Source organism: Scyliorhinus canicula, chromosome 1 (genome assembly GCF_902713615.1).
Source record: "Scyliorhinus canicula chromosome 1, sScyCan1.1, whole genome shotgun sequence".
Lineage (NCBI taxonomy): Eukaryota > Metazoa > Chordata > Chondrichthyes > Carcharhiniformes > Scyliorhinidae > Scyliorhinus > Scyliorhinus canicula.
This window is the reverse complement of record NC_052146.1, coordinates 209,644,297-209,661,976: the sequence shown is the minus strand read 5'-3', so window position 1 is coordinate 209,661,976 and position 17,680 is coordinate 209,644,297. Positions and strand designations below refer to the sequence as shown.

The 17,680-nt window shown below is 49.3% G+C and overlaps 1 protein-coding gene across 1 annotated transcript in view; it reads right to left on the bottom strand.

Annotated features, from left to right (window-relative positions):
• The window catches only part of ism1 (isthmin 1), a 114,874-nt gene that overhangs the window by 26,803 nt on the left and 70,391 nt on the right, over window positions 1-17,680 (bottom strand). Inside the window, exons 3-4 of the mRNA XM_038806835.1 lie at window positions 7,979-8,237; window positions 7,216-7,359 (exon numbers count right to left, since the gene is read on the bottom strand). Of these exons, the coding sequence (XP_038662763.1) occupies window positions 7,216-7,359; window positions 7,979-8,237 (403 nt within the window). The remainder of the gene's footprint in view (window positions 1-7,215; window positions 7,360-7,978; window positions 8,238-17,680) is intronic.

The window sequence follows — 17,680 nt, the reverse complement described above, 5'->3', positions numbered from 1 at the left end:
GGGGCGTGGAAGGTTCTATCTTGGTCATATACGGCCATATCCTCTCAGCAGAGTCTGCTCGTTGAGCGAGGTGAGGACGAACTGGGAGGGTGAATTGGGTCCTGTGATGAATGTATCGTACCAATAATCCACCATTGGATTTGTATCTATGCTGTTGCCCTTGTATTTGTATCGGTGCTATGCTGTTGCCCTTGTGCGCTTCTCCTATGGGCCATTGTATGGCATTATCCATAGGGGAAAATGTTGGGGCATGTATGGGCTCCGCCCATGGCTCCTCCCCTTGAAGGGAGGTATAAAGAGCAGTCGACCTGTAGGCGGTTCTCAGTATTGGTTCAGTCGCAGGCAGGCACTGTTCTAAGTTGATTAAACCCACGGTTTACTTCTACTCATGTCTCGAGTTAATTGATGGTCGCATCAATTTAATCAACTTAAACGCAACTATGGAATCAGTCCTCAAACCTGACCGACTGGAACTCGATCCGCAGGCCGTGGAGGCAAAATTATTTTTTTAGCACAGGCTCCGCTTCTTCAAGGCCCATCTTGCAGTCTTCTCCACGCCTTCCGTCACCGACGAACAGAAGCTGAGCCTCCTCCATGCACGGGTGAGCCATCGAATCTCTGTTCAACTCGACGGGGCCTCCTCCTACGCAGAAGCCCTCGCGATGCTCGAACGCCTCTATGTACGGCCCATGAACGAGGTCTACGTTCGACACATCCTCATCACTCATCGCCAGCGTCCCGGGCAATCGCTAGAAGACTACCTACGCGACTTCAAAGTCCTCGCACGCAGCTGCAACTACCAGGTCGTTACAGCCACTCAACATATGGAACTCGCCATCCGAGACGTCTACGTGGCGGGTGTTCAGTCCAACTATGTGAGACAGCGCCTACTTGAGAAGGGGGTCCTGGACCTGGATCAGACAGTAAAGTTAGCCTCCTCTTTGGAAGTAGTGTTCCAGAGCCTTAACTTGTTCCCGGCTGACCACGCGACCCCCTCGTGGACCCTCGACCAAAGACTACCCCAAGCCTGTGCCGCGCGGCCACCCACCCATCATGGGGGACTGCGGCCAGTCCCAACACCCCCGGCACCACTGCCCGGCCCGTAACGCGAACTGCAGCAGCTGCGGGAGAAAAGGATATTTCGCCAAAGTTTGCCAGGCCACGTCCAAGAACTCTAACTCACAGGCCCGATCCTTAAACTCACAGGCCCGCAGACCCTACAGTGTGGCAGCGTGTCTGCCGACTCCGCCCCCTGCAGAAGCATCATCAGCATCGTGCTATCCGTGGGGCAGCCATCTTCCAGCCCTCACAGCACGTGCGACTCACGGGGGCCGCCATCTTGGCCATCCTCCCCACACAACCGGCCACGTGCAATCCATGGGGGCCGCCATCCTGGACGCCATCTTCCTCACCGCCCGCCACGCTCGACCAACGGGGGCCGCCATCTTGGCCGCCACCTGCTACGCCGCTCGATGCGTATGATCAACAAGGGCAGCCATCGCGGAGTCGCCCCAGCACCTCCGACAACGCCGACTACCCGCAACTCAGTGCGGTCACCCTGGACCAGTCGTGACCCAAGCACCTCCGGAGCTTTATGATGACTGTCCGGGTAAACGGGCACGAGACGCCCTGCCTTTTCGACTCCGGGAGCACAGAGAGCTTCATTCACCCGGACATGGTAAGACGCTGCTCGCTCACAATTTTCCCGGCACACCAAACCATCTACCTCGCCTCTGGGTTGCACTCGGTGCAAATCCGAGGGTGCAGTACCGCAACCCTAGCAATACAGGGCGCCGAGTATGCTAACTTTAAATTCTATGTGCTCCCAGACCTCTGCCTCCTCTCCTATTGGGACGAGATTTCCAATGTAACCTCAGGAGCCTAACCCTGAAATTCGGGGGGCCCCTACCCCCACTCACTATATGCAGCCACGCGACCCTAAAAGTCGACCCTCCCCCACTCTTCGCAAACCTCACCGCCGACTGCAAACCAGTCGCTACCAGAAGCAGGCGGTATAGCATTCAGGACAGGACTTTCATCTGGTCCAAGGTCCAGCGACTCTTGCGGGAGGGGATCATCGAGGCCGGCAATAGCCCCTGGAGAGCTCAGGTAGTGGCCGTCAGGACCGGGGAAAAGAACCGGATGGTTGTAGATTACAGCCAAACCATAAACCGGTTCAGGCACCTCGATGCGTACACCCTTCCCCGGATAGCAGACATGGTGAACCAGATCGCACACTACCGGGTGTTCTCCACGGTGGATCTGGAGTCTGCATACCACCAGCTCCCAATCCACCCGGGGGACTGCCACTACACAGCCTTTGAGGCAGACGGCTGCCTTTTCCACTTCCTCCGGGTCCCCTTCAGCGTCAGAAACGGGGTTTCGGTGTTCCAACGAGCAATGGACCGAATGGTGGACCAGTAGGTGCTGCGGGCCACATTTACGTACTTGGACAACATCACCATCTGCGGCCATGATCAGCAGGACCACAATGCCAACCTCCAGAAAATTTCTCCAGACCACCCAAACCCTTAACCTCACTTACAACAAGGAGAAATGCGTTTTCCTGCACAACCAGACTAGCCATCCTCGGCTACATTGTGAAAAACGGGGTTCTAGGACCCGACCCTGACCGTATGCGCCCCCTCCTGCAACTCCCCCTCCCCCACTGCCCCAAGGCCCTGAAGAGGTGCCTCGGGTTCTTTTCATATTATGCCCAGTGGGTCCCCAACTATGTGGACAAAGCCCGCCCACTAATCAAGGCCACCATCTTCCCATTGGCAACTGAGGCCCGCCAGGCTTTCAGCTGCATCATGGCGGACATCGCCAAAGCTGCGATGCACGCGGTGGACGAGTCCGCCCCCTTCCAGGTGGAGAGCGACGCATCAGAGGTTGCTCTCGACGCTACCCTCAATCAAGCAGGCTGACCGGTAGCGTTTTTTCCGCACACCCTCACCACCTCCGAAATTCGGCACTCCTCAGTCGAGAAGGCCATCGTGGAAGCCGTACGGCACTGGAGGCACTACCTCACTGGGAGGAGGTTTACCCTCGTCACCGACCAACGATCGGTTGCCTTCATGTTCGACAATACACAGCGGGGCAAAACCAAGAATGATAAGATCTTGAGGTGGAGGATCGAACTCTCCACCTATAATTACGATATAGTATATCGTCCTGGGAAGCTCAACGAGCCCCCAGATGCCCTGTCCCGCGGCACATGCACCAGCACGCAAGATGACCGACTACGGGCTATCCCCGATGACCTCTGCCACCCGGGGGCACCCGGCTTATCCACCATATCAAGGCCCGCAACCTGCCCTACTCCACCGAGGAGGTCAGAGCCATGACCAGGGACTGCCAGATCTGTACAGTGTAAACCGCACTTCTATCGACCAGAGAAGGCCCGCTTGGTAAAGGCATCCCGGCTCTTTGAGCGCCTCAGTATCGATTTCTAAGGGCCCCTTCCCTCCAATAACCACAATACATATTTCCTCAATATTATTGATGAGTTCTCCCGCTTCCTCTATGCAATCCCCTGCCCCGACATGACCACGTCATTAAAGCCCTACATAGTGTCTTCACCCTGTTTGGTTTCCCCAATTATGTCCACAGTGACCGGGGCTCGTTGTTCATGAGTGACGAACTGCGTCAGTACCTGCTCAGTAACGGAATCGCCTCGAGCAGGACTACCAGTCATAACCCCAGGGGAAACAGGCAGGTGGAGAGGGAGACACGACGGTCTGGAAGACCGTCCTACTGACCCTGCGGTCCAGGAATCTCCCAGTTTCTCACTGGCAGGTGGTCCTCCCCGACGCACTCCACTCTATTAGGTCCCTACTTTGCATGGCCACAAACGAGACCCCTCATGACCGCCTGTTTGTTTTCCCTAGGAGATCCACCTCAGGGGTCTCGCTTCCATCCTGGCTGAATACACTGGGGTCAGTCCTACGCAGAAAGTGCGTCTGGAGCTATAAGTCCAATCCTCTGATAGAGAGTGTCCAGTTCCTACACTCCAACCCCCAGTACGCTTATATCGAACACCCCGATGGCCGACAGGACACGGTCTCCCTCCGGGACCTGGCTCCCGCCGGTTCCACCACCACCACCGCCCCTCCACCATATCCCGCCCAACCTACCATGACCAGTGCCCCCTCCCCTATATGGCTCCCGCGCTCCCTCCCTCCTGCCATCCCCCCTTCACCGATCCACAGGAATGAAGCTCCAGAAGAGACGCTCCTGGAGTCCACGTCTGTACCCGCACCGGCGCCCTCACTACCGATGCCAGCACGGACGAGTTCGACACCCGGGCCAGCAACAACGCCAGAGCTTCGGCGATCACAAAGCACATTCCATGCGTCGGACCGACTGAACCTATGAACCCGTCACCCCCGCCGGACTTCATTTTTTTTAACAGGGGCTAAATGTGGTGAATGTATTATACCAATAATCCACCAGTGTATTTGTATCTATGCTGTTGCCCTTGTATTTGTATCTGTGCTATGCTGTTGCCCTTGTGGGCTTCTCCTATGGGCCATTGTATGGCATTATCCACAGGGGAACATGTTGGGGCATGTATGGGCTCCGCCCATGGCTCCTCCCCTTGAAGGGAGGTATAAAGAGCAGTCGACCTGTAGGCGGTTCTCAGTATTGGTTCAGTTGCAGGCAGGCACTGTTCTAAGTTGATTAAAGCCACGGTTTACTTCTACTCATGTCTCGAGTGAATTGATGGTCGCAGCAGGTCCCATTCTTTTTTTAAAATAAATTTAGAGTACCCAATTCATTTTTTCCAATTAAGGGGCAATTTAACGTGGCCAATCCACCTACCCTGCACATCTTTGGGTTGTGGGGGCAAAACCCACGCAAACACGGGGGGAATGTGCAAACTCTACACGGACAGTGACCCAGAGCCGGGATCAAACCTGGGACCTCGGCGCCGTCAGACAGCAGGGCTAACCTACTGCACCACCATGCTGCCCCTATTGGGTCCCATTCTTGATGGTGAGGTTTGGAATGAGGTCCTTCACAGGGTCAACTCCATGTCTTCATGTGGATTCAATTCAAGGTTTTGCATAGCACGCATCTGACTAAAGCGAGGATGAGCAAATTCTTCTCCGGGGTGGAAGATAAGTGTGAGCATTGCTCTCGTGGGCCTGCTAACCACACACATATGTTCTGGTCCTGTCTCAAGTGGATAAGCTTCTGGGACCCTATCTTTAACACCATGTCGGAGATACTCTCTGTAGATTGGGATCCATGTCCGCTGGTGGCCATATGTGAGTGTCGAATTCGCTGTTGCTTCAGTCAGGGGTGAAGGTGGTATTATGATCCCAGATCAGAGCCCAAAGTGGCTGGACCAAGTGCCAATATTTTAGTTTATTTTAAGACTGCAGAAAGAATGATTCGCTCCAGAAATGATTGCATGAAAAAATTAGGGCTTTGGTATTTCTCAAACAAGGTTCTATTATAAATACAATATTAAACTTTTAACTTCACACCCGAGAAAAGAACCGCTTATAATGACCCTTTAACACAACTATACAATTTCCCATTAAATAACAAGAAAAGAAACATACAGCTCTCAATCCATTTTACAATTAGCACGGCACAATTAGCAGGGCATAGAGTCACATTTGCTTTATAAAACAGATTTGGCTGGAGCTGAAACTCCTTCAGACTCTGGCTGAATATCCTCAAATAGCTACTTCAACTAGGTTATTTCAGCCTCTTCTTTGTCATCAGAAAGACTGCTCTGCTTTAAAATGTTATTTCTCTTTTAATTAAACTATCTTACTTAGAAAGAATTGTAGGCTCAGAGTCAGGCAGATCAGAACTCAGCTTCTCTTTCTTTCTCTCAAAGCTTCTCCAAACTCACTGCCTCTCTGGTTTCCACCTAGCAATGACCTCATCTCCCCAAGCAAAAAAAAAGTATCTCTACAGGCTGCAAAAGCACATCAACTCCCCAGGGACCCTCCCAGACAAACCACAGTCCATTAGCCGAGACTGAAAAGCACATCCTTTTGTCAATTTCACCTGGAAGCAAAACAAAATAATTTTAAAAACCATGATCACTGCAGCCACACATGACACCCTCAGGATTTTAACTCTTAACTTGGTGCAAAATATAGAAGCCAATATTTCTAAAATCCTCCAATCGGCAGATTGGATGTCCTCGCCTATGCCTTGTAGATGGCTCGGAGACGAGTACTGCTTGGGTGTAGGTCTCCTACTCACCCAGTGCCTCGGCTTGGTTGGGTGAGCTCATGTCTTTTCTACATTTGGAGAAGGCAAAGTACACCATTGGAGGGTCGGTGGAATGGTTCTACCTAAGATGGCAACTATTCATTTATGTTTTTTAAGGAGCTAGTCACTGTCAGCTGTCAGGGGGTTTAGTTTAGTTTTTGTGTTCAAGTTAATACGTGCTTTTGCATTTTCTCCCCTTTCTTTTATTGTGTATTTCTGTTTGATTGTTTCATATGAAATTTTTTTAATAAACATATATTTTAACATGTAGTATCAGAGTCCTGATATTACAGGCGGAATTTATCGGCTTTTCATGCCGACGGGTATTCTTGTCACATAACGGGGCATGGGATTCCCGACAACAAGGAGTGCAGTCAACAGGAAATCCCGTTAACAACAACGGGACCAGAAAATCCCGCTGGCGGGCTGCCTCCACAGCCAAAAAACACGGGGTGGGTTGCCCAGTAAATCATGCCCTCTATCTCTTTGATACTATTAGACAGCCTCTTCGTATCTGCCTTCCCACTTTTCTAAACCAAAGAAACCCTAACATATTTCGTCACCTCTCCTGTCTAATACATCTATAAAATTTTATTTTTCCCTCTCAGTGATGCATGTGCCTCGAACTTCATTTTTGAGTTTGCGGTTTATTTTCAATGGTTGAAATGAGCATCCCAGGCGCTGGTGGGTAAAATAAATTCCCCTCTTGTTATTCTGGCATCATGTCAAAGACAACCAGCGTAACGCAAGCCCTTTGAGATGTTTTATTTTATGACATTAATCGCACTTTTTCAGTTCAAGTTATCTGGCCTTTTGGCTTCCTAAAATTCATTAGTGCAAATTGCTTGCAGGTTGGTAGTTTTTAATTGCTGGCTCGCATTCTCCCCATACTGTAGCGCGTTTTAGTTGAACGTCCGTTTAAGAATGTGTTTGTGAGATCAATAGGCTTACGGTATATTAAAAAAAGTTACTGACCAGGACAGTTTGGCATGTCACACGACCGTGATTCAGTGGCAGTGCAGGCATACCCGCAGGATCTGGTACGCTTTTGGTTGCCACTGCCGCAGGTTACGCTACACAGTGACCAAGGGCTCCAGTCGCCCTCTCCATCTGCGTAATCTGCATGAAAAAGCAAGCATACTCGCAGTTAGCTGCCATTGCGATGAGACGCATAATTGGGACCACATGCTCGCTTCGCAACTCAGGCCCAGATCCTGCCGTTCGCATGCCATTCATATAACTTTCACACACACAGCCGGACAAAAGGATTGCTTGCACATTTTTCTTTTATGTTCTCCTGAGCCAATGCAGCTGGGACTGTGCAGCTGTAAATCTTGATTATGAAGCTAGCAGTCTTTGTTGCTGACCTCTCCACACTGCCAGATAGACAGCATGTAAACAAGAAATTAAAAACGCATTTAGCAACGAGGGTCAAGTACTCTTTCTTATTACTCCTGCATATGACAAAGAGGAGATTCTAAGGTTTGGCGGTGGTAGGGAGGAGAATCAATGTCAATTTTTCTCACTCCGTCATCTAGACAATTAAATAAAATAATTCACAGGGACCTTGCCACATGGATGCAGATGTTTCTGCAGCGCAACTTGCTTTGCATCAATCAATACCAGAGAGACTATTCCCACCATGCCTATTTTATTTCACTTGGCTTTTTTCCAATGGCTCTCTTTACAATTTCTCATTTCCACTGATGCGCAGAACAAGTAAGGAATGTGGACGCACCATATTCAGCTTGCCCCTTCGACTGCCACCTGCGATGAGTAACTGTACTTCTATCCCAGCTGCCCACAGGATTTAGGAAATTGCTGTCTTCACCGGCCCGGCTGTTTTCCTGATTGCCGTCATTTCTGGGAGCGGTTGCTGATGATTTTTGCCACCAATTCCTCCAGTCGGATGATGGTACGGGCCAGCTTGGTTTGGTCACTTTACGCAAATCTCTTTCCGCCTCTATTTCAGTTCCATCTACCACCTCAATTGTGACCTGCACAGTTCAAAATGGCACATGTTATGGCAAGTAAACACGTCTCCAAATTAGACAAACGCAAGCTCATGTCACAGAATTGTTACGTGCAGGAGGCGGCCATTTGGCCCATAGTGTCTGCACGGGCTCTCCAAACAAGCATCATGGCTTAGTGCCAGCCCCCTGCCGTTTCCCCGTACCCCTGCACATAGTTTCAATCAAATACTCAGCTAATGCCCTCGTGGAATGCCTCGATTGAACCTGCCTCCACCACACTTCCAGGCGGTGCATTCCAGATCGAGTCACTAAATGTGTGAAAATGCTTTTTCTCACATCACATTTGCTTCTTTTGCAACTCATGTTAAATCTCTGGGCCATCTTGTTCTCGGTCCTTTTACGAGCGGGAACAGTTTCTCTTTTTCCCACCCCCTCACGATCATGAGCATCTCTACCAAATCTCCTCTTAGCCTACTTCTCTCCAAAGAGAACAATCCCAACCTCTCAAATCTCTCCTCAATACTGACATTTCCATTGAATAAGAGCAGAAACTAATTCCAATAGTGACTCTGCAATGCCTTAAATGATGTGGAGTTACCATATTTGCATGGTCGATACAAATTAAATTCACCTCAGAAAATTGAACCAAGTCATTTCAACTCCAAATACCCTTTTAACAATTACTGCCACTCAACTTCACTGGTACGGAACTATTACAAGTGTGGAGTCACATTCCATCAGGTTAGAATTGTTGTTGGAGATTTAAAAAATCTAACATTTTATTATATTTAAAATTTTTCCTGTCTTTTCTTTCTTCTCACTTCCACTTAATCCAATCTTTCTTTCTCCCTCTCTTTCTGTACCTGATTTGACATTGAAATCACTCACTCTAATTTAGGCTGCTTTCTCAGTCCTCACCCAATTAACTTAAATGTAAGTGCTTGAGGGCATGCACAGTATTTGCCATGTTCACTTTGGCCCCAGATACAGGCCCCTGTTTCCCTGCAGTAATGGTATCAGTTCACCCTTCTAGCAACTTGTAGCGCTAAAAGTTTTAAAACCTAAACAAACAAGGGAAAGTCCAAAGAAAAATCATGTTAGATTGGGACGTTTTGCACCCCAACTTCTGGGTTCAAGTCCCACTGCAGGACGTGATGGCCAAAAGAGGCGTGTCTATAACGTGACCAAACAGGTTGATTATCAGCCTGTAAACTCTTCCAATGCGCCTGACGTCAGACGGTAAAGAGCGGGAGAGTTTGCTGGTCAGCCATACCCCAAAAGGCGACAACAAACCACTGCAGTACACTGCCAAGCATGATCATGGACCAATCCATGGTTGCCATTGCCCTCTTCGGGCATGATACCTGGAGGAAAAAGATGTTAGATCTCCTGCTAATGCAAATTCAGGGCCAAAATCCTGTCTCATGGATTAGTAATCTTCATTTTGACATTTGTTAATCCTCAGATGCCAAGTTACTGATTTTAGCCTGAATTACCGAGAGTAGCACATTGCCGTACTGAGGGAATGCTGCACTGTTGGCGGCATCATCCATTGGATTAGACTATGAACCAAGGCCTCGTCAGCCTTCTTTGCTGGATGTAAAACTTTCCATAGATTCCATGGAATCCTGACAGTGCAGAAGGAGGCCATTCAGCCCATCACGTCTGCACTGTCCATCTGAAAGAGCACTCTGCCTAGACCCATTCCCCTGCCCCATTCCCGTAACCCTGCACATTGATTATGCCCAAGCCACCTAACTTGCACATCTTTGAACCGTGGGAGGAAACCGGAGCACCTGGAGGAAACCCACACAGACACTGGGAAAACGTGCAAACTCCACACAGACTGTCACCCAAGGTCGGAATAGAACCCGGGTCCGTGGCGCTGTGAGACAGCAGCGCTAGCCACCAGTGATTCAACGGGACTATTTTGATGAAGAGCAGGGGAGTTATCCCCAGTGCTCTGGTCAATACTTATCCTTCAATCAACAATCATAAAATAAAAAAAGATCTGGCCATTATCACATTGCTGTTTCTGGGATATTGCGGTGTACAGATTAGCTGTCACTTTTCTTACATTGCAATAGTTTCTACACCAGAAAGGAGCACTTTAGGGACATTCAGTGGTGTGAAAACACTAGATAAATGCAAGACTTTTTTTTTCTAAAGGCAAGACATTTTGCCACAGAAAGATGTCTTGAATGGCAAATCATCCCTGCTTCTACTGAGCGGGAACAACGTGGTGTTGATGGAGGCCTAGAAGTTGCACTCTCACCTGTCCACATAGGTCAAGGAATTTTAAAAGGACTTGCATTTATATAGTGCCTTTCATGATTAGGGGAAGTCCTAAAGTGCTTAAAAGCCAATGAAGCATAGTTATTGTTATCATTTATGAAATGTGGCAGCCAGTTTGCCACAGACAGCTCCCATAAACATAATTGTGACAATAGCCAGATAATGTGTGTTTGTTTTTGTGATTGAAGGATACATCTTTGCCCAGCACACCAGGAAGAATTCCCTCAGTACTGCGTTGGAGTGTCAGCCTTGAGTTTTGTGCGAGAGTGGGGCTTGAACCTTACGGCTCAGAGGTGAGAGTGCTACCCAGTGAGCCATATGGCACGTGATCAAAGCACTTCTGAAAAAGAGCAGACGGAAAAAAAATCTGCGATTTAGCAAAAAATACCAAATCCATGATTTGGCTAAGGGGACAGAGCCAATTGGAACAACCTCAAGCAGACCTTCCATCTTATCCCCACTCCATCTAGCACTCAAAGGGCAACACATTTTTCTTTAGGTTTTCACCAAGAAGATTGTATCTCATGTTGGAAAAGCATCACATCCCATCCAAACAAATAAAGATTAACACTGGCTCATGGCCTGGCTTTAGCAACACTGCAAATGGGAATTGTTTCGTTAGACGGGGAGGAACAGGAGTCTGGAATTCCTCTCCACACCAAAATGCAGCATGAGAATACAACACACAGGGCAACATAGGAAGTTTAATGGTGTATGAATTGTAAGACTGAATGCAACACATCTCAAATTTCTAAGAGGCAAAAGGTGCAAAACGCTTGCTGTTGGTAAATTTACTGGAAAAACCAATATGATAAGATTGATCATTTGATATTGGCACAGGTTGGCCAATTTGCGATGATCTCAATCTAATGATCCAGAATGCCATGCTTGTTTTAAATGACAAGTGTGCAGGTAGAGCTCTTGAGCACCTGCACCAAATTGAACCAATCTCCATTGAGAACAATTTGGTTGGTTGCTTTTTAAAAAAAATTTAGATTACCCAATTATTTTTCTCAATTAAGGGGCAATTTAGTGTGGCCAATCCACCTAGACTGCACATTTTTGGGTTGTGGGGGCGAAACCCACGTAGACACGGGGAGAATGGGCAAACTCCACACGGACAGTGACCCAGAGCCGGGATCGAACCTGGGACCTCAGCGCCGTGAGGCAGCTGTGCTAACCACTAGGCCACCGTGCTGCCCTTGGTTGGTTGCTTTGATGAACACAAGTACGACCCTGAGCTCCAGGTACTTGTCATGTTATATCTCCATTCCAATCCAGCTCTGACCTTTCTGAGGCTGATACATGTTTGAGGGCCAACTTTTCTCTGTTCAGCGAATAAGTATTGACTGAGTTGAAACTGAGTCCTTAGAATCCACAAGACTCATGGGGATCAGGTGGGTTAGACCATAAGACCATAAGACATAGGAGCAGAATCAGCCCACTTGGCCCATCGAGTTCGCCATTCAATCGTGGCTGATATTTTTCTCATCCTCATTCTCCTGCCTTCTCCCCATAACCCCTGATCCCATTATTAATCAAGCACCTATCCATCTCTGTATTAAAGACACTCAGTGATTTGGCCTCCACAGCCTACTGCGGCAAAGTCTTCCACAGATTCACCACCAAGAAATTCCTCCTCATCTCTGTTTTAAAGGATTGTCCCTTTAGTCTGAGATGTGTCCACTGATTCTAGTTTTTCCTACAAATGGAAACCTCCTCTCCAAGTCCACTCTATCCAGGCCTTGCAGTATCTTTAAGTTTCAATAAGATCCCCCTCATCCTTCTAAACTCCAATGAGTACAGACCCGAGTCCTCAACCGTTTCTCATACGACAAGCTGTTCATTCCAGGGATCATTCTTGTGAATCTCCTCTGGATCCTTCTTAGATACGGGGCTCAAAACTGCTCACAATACTCCAAATGGGATCTGACCAGAGCCTGATACAGGCTCAGAAGTACATCCCTGCTCTTGTATTCTAGCCCTCTTGACATGAATGCTAACATTGCATTTGCCTTCTTAACTGCTGACTGAACCTGCACATTAACCTTGACAGAATCATGAACAGGGGCCGGGATTCTCCCCTACCTAGCGGGGCGGGGATCCCGACGTAGCGGAGTGGCGAGAACCACTCCGGCGTCAGGCCTCCCCAAAGGTGCGGAATTCTCCGCACCTTTAGGGGCTATGCCTGCGCCGGAGTGGCTCCCGCTCCGCTGACTGGTGCCAACGGCCTTTGGCGCCACTCCGACCGGCGTCGGGGCTGGCCGAAAGGCCTTCGCCAGTCGGCGTAAGTCCGCGCATGCGCCGGAACATCAGCGGCTGCTGACGTCACCACCGGCGCATGCACAGTGGAGGGGGTCTCTTCTGCCTCCGCCATGGTGGAGGCCATGGCGGCGGCGGAAGAAAAAGAGTGCCCCCACGGCACAGGCCCGCCAGCCGATCGGTGGGCCCCGATCGCGGGCCAGGCCACCGTGGGGACAACCCCCCCCCCCGGGTCCGATCGCCCCGCGCCCCTCCCAGGACCCTGGGACCCGCTCCCGCCGCCTGCTCCCTCCGACACCAGAGGTGGTTTAAACCACGTCGGCGGGAGAGGCCTGACAGCGGCTGGACTTCGGCCCATCGCGAGCCAGAGAATTGCCGCGGGAGGCCCGCCGACCGGCGCGGGGGAGTTCGCCGACCGGCGGGGCGCGATTCCCGCCCCCGCCGATTCCCGGGTGGCGGAGAGTTCCGGCCACAGTGGGGGCGAGATTTACGAAGGCCCCGGGCGATACCCTGACCCTGCAGGGGTCGGATAATTCCACCCAAGGACTCCCAAGTCCCTTTGTGCTTCTGATTTCCGTAGCATTTCCCCATTTCGAAAACAGTCTATGTCTAAATTCCTCCTTCCAAAGTGCATAACCTCACACTATTCCACATTCAATTTCATTTGTCACTTCATTGCCCACTCTCCTAGCCTGTCCAAATCCTTCTGCAGCCCCCTTGCTTCCTCAATACTACCTGTCCCTCTACAGATTTTTGTATCATCTGCAAGCTTGGCGACAGCGCCTTCAGACTGTGAAAAGTTGTGGTCCCAGCACAGACCCCTGAGGCACATCACTAGTCCTCGGCTGCCATCCAGAAAAAGACCCCTTTAGCCCCACTCTCTGCCTTCTGCCAGTCAGCCAATCATCTATCCATGCCAGGATCTTACCCTTAACACCATGGGCTTGTAACTTATTTAACATCCCTCCCTATTGCGGGCACTTGGTCAAAGGCCCTTCTGGAAATCTAAATAAAATGACCCCACTGGTTCCCTTTGTCTAACTTCCTTGTTATCTCCTCAAGAACTCTAACAGATTTGTCAGACACGACCTCCCTTTGACAAAGCCGTGCTGACTCAATCCTATTTTACTATGCACTTCTAAGTACTCCACATCTCACTTAAACGGCTCTAAAATATTACTGACGAGTCGCCCCTAATCATCTGCCTCTCTCCTTCTTTTTTAAAAAAAATTTTAGCATATTTTTACCAATTAAGCACCTATTGACATTTTTGGTGTGGGGGCGAAACCAACGGGAGAATGTGCAAACTACCGACTGCCCGACGGATGAACGGGACTTCAGGCCGTCTCTCCCTTCGTAACAGTGGTGTTACATTAGCTATTTTCCAGTCCTCTGCGACTCTTTCTGCCTCCAGTGATTCCTGAAAGATCACCACCAATGCCTCCACAATCTCCTGAGCTATCTCTTTTGGGACCCTAGGGATGTAGTACATCCAGTCCAGGTGACTTATCAACCTTCAGACCTTGTCGGTTTCCCCAGAACCTTTTCCTTAGTGATGGCCACTGCACTCACCTCTGCCCCCTGATTCTCTTAGAGCTCTGGCATCGCACTGGTGTCTTCCACCGTGAAGACTGATACAAAGTAACTATTCAGTTCATCTGCCATTTCTTTGTTTCCTATTATTACTTCTCCAGCCACCTTTTCCAGTGGTCCAATGTATATTTTTGCCTCTCTTACCTTTTATATATTGAAAGAAATTCTTCCTATCTTCCTTTATATTACTAGCTAGCTTGCACTCATATTTCATCTTCTCTCCCCTTATTACTTTTTCAGTTGTCCTCTGCTCGCTTTTAAAGATTCCCAATCCTTTGTCTTCCCACTAATCCTTGCCACTTTGTATGCTTTATCTTTTGCTTTTATGGTGTCCTTAACTTCCCTCGTCAACCATGGATGCTTTGTCCTGCCCTTAGCATGTTTCCTCCTCCTTGGGATGAATTTCTGTTGTGCCTCCCTAATAACCCCCCAAAACACCTGCCATTGCTGTTCCCGTGTCTTCCCTGCTCGGCTCCTTTTCCAATCAACTCTGGCCAGCTCCTCCCTCATATCTTTGTAGTTACCTTTATTTAATTGTAATACTGTTACATCTGACTCCAGCTTCTCCCTCTCAAACTGCAGGGTAACATGTTGTGGTCACTGCTCCCTAAGGGTTCCTTCACCTTAAGTTCCCTAATCAAGTCTGCCTCATTACACATCACTAAATCCAGAATTGCCTGTTCCCTAGTTGGCTCTAGCACAAACTGCTCCAAAACACACCTCTTAAACATTCCACAAATTCCTTTTCTTGGGATCCACTACCTGATTTTCCCAGTCCCTGTGCATATTGTAGCCCCCCATGATTATTGTGATATAGACTTTTTTACATGCTTTCTCTATCCCCTGATTTATTTTCTGCCCACATCCTGACTACTCCTGGGGAGCCTGTAAGGTTAAGGTTAACATTAGGATCAGCCATGATTAAAAGGTGGAGAGATTAGAGGGGCTGAATGGCCACCTATTTCCTACATTCTTAATAACAGTGAATGATACAGGAAGCATGTTTATCTCACACTCCATTTCCACTTCATCAATTGTTGTCCTTTCTGTTGACACAATTATATCATAATCATAATAAATATCACACGCAGGTATGTTTAGGAGAAAGGAACTGGCTGCCATCTCCAAAACTGAGTAGAACTATTCACCAACTCCATCAACAAAATTCACCGTCGTGGTTTCTGACTTAGTTGCCCCCTCCTCAATTACAATCGTCCAACTCATTCGCATCACCTATCTTCTCTGATTGAATGGCTGGAAAAGGTTGGTCCAATCTGGCATAATAATCAGCTCTATGTTTTTGCCAAAGCCTGCATTGGTCAACACTCACACCTGTGAGTTAGAAGGTTCTGGGCTCATGCTCCCACTCCAGTGACTTAGGGTTGGATTCTCTGGGGTTTTTGCAGGTATATGGGGCGGGATTTTCCGATCCTAGGACTAAGTGCTGATGTCGTCTTAACGCCGGAGCGTTTTACGACAGCGTCATCTGGCCCCTAGGGTCAGCGCTCCTGCGCTGCACAGGAGCCCAGCACGGCACTGGAGTGCTTCATGCAGCTCCAGCTGCCGATACGGGAGTCAGGACGGGCGCCGCGAGTTCGCGCATGCGTTGCCTTCTCCGCGCCGGCCCTGATGCAACATGGCGGAGAGCTACAGGGGCCCGGCGCGGAGGAACATAGGCCCTCACCAGGATAAGCCCGCCCACCAATCGGTAGGCCCCAATTGCGGGTCAGGTCACCATGGAGGGCCCCCCCGGAGTCAGATCCCCCCTCCCTCCCCCCACCAGGCCACTCCCCGCAACATGAACACTGAGGTCCCGCCGGGTAGGACCACACGAGAACGATGCCACTGGGATTTGGCCTAACTCAGCGGGCACTCGGCCTATCGCGCGAGGAGAATCACCAGGGGGGGGGGGGGGGGGGGGGGGGGGGGGGCGACCGGCGTCCCGCCAACCGTGCTAGTGCCAACGGCGCCGATTCTGCCGTGACCGGAGAATCGGCGAACCAGCGTCGGAGCGGCATCATGCGATTCCCACCCACGGAATTTAAAAACACTCAAAATAATATGAAGCTTGGATTTTTGAATTTTGTGAAGTGATTTTGACAAGAAAATCTATGTATATGGTTATTATGAGTCCAGATTTATGCTTAATGAACTGACACAATGCTGTATAATCCATCTGATCAGCAATCAAGTGTTGTAGGGTCTTGAATACCCTTCGGTAGGTCCTAATGATGTCCTCGTAGTTTTAAGTTGGTTAACTGCATGTATTTATTCACAACTCTAAAGGTTCAAGCTAAGAGCATTCTCCATGCTTGTTTGTACACACAGCTTTGTCCAGCACCAGACAAACCCCTAGCCGTCGTCATGTGTTCTCTTACATCACTGTGTGGGTGGTATTGTACTCAGTCCCACAGTAATCCAAAATGTCTCAGAGCACATGGGCCAAATCTGCCCCAACATCTGCATCATTGCACTGCAGATGAAAAGCAGTGTACCGCCATGTAAACCTAATATGTGCTTCTCCAGCCTACCCAGAGCAGCACTGCTGCCTCATCCTGGAGGCGAACTGCACACTGATCCCTCGCCCCAGAGGCGCACTGTTCCCTCGCCATGGAGGCGCACAGTCGCACTACTCCCTCACCCCACAGCTCCCTCGTCCCACAGCTCCCCCGCCCGACAGCCCCACAACTCCCTCGCTCCACAGCCGCACTGCTCCCTCCAGTGAGACTACACCTCTTCGACTTTTAAATAAGTTTCGGTTCGCCATGCATCTCTGTGATGTTTCTTTATCCACTTGAGGGCTGTGATGAAAACACCATCTTGCTATTGGGAAGCCTCCAAACACATCTTTTCCATTTCTGTCATCGTCCCTGCCACCACCCACCCCACCCTTGGAGCATCCTAATCTCGGATTCACTGGGAGCAATGCCACTGGAGATAAACAAGCAAAGATTTTTGCGAAAGTACCAATTAAACCAAAGCATGTCAAAATCAATAATAATCTTTCTACATACCAGATTTACTTGAAAGAGTGCTGATGCTGACACTTCTGGATTTTAAGAGAACTTTTCCTCCCTTCCGTTCATATAAACTCAGTTGTTTCAGTAAGGCTAAAACAGCTATAAAGTGACCAAATAAAATGTTGTTAAACTCACACCGGCTTCATTACTGGGGGAGATGGTGATGTAGTAGTACTGAGGCTGTGCTAGCAATCCCGAAACTCAGGCTAAAGATCTGGGGACCTGTGTACAATTATTTTTATTATTCTTGCATAAGAAGATAACGTTGCTGACTAGGCAAGAACTTTTATTGCCCGT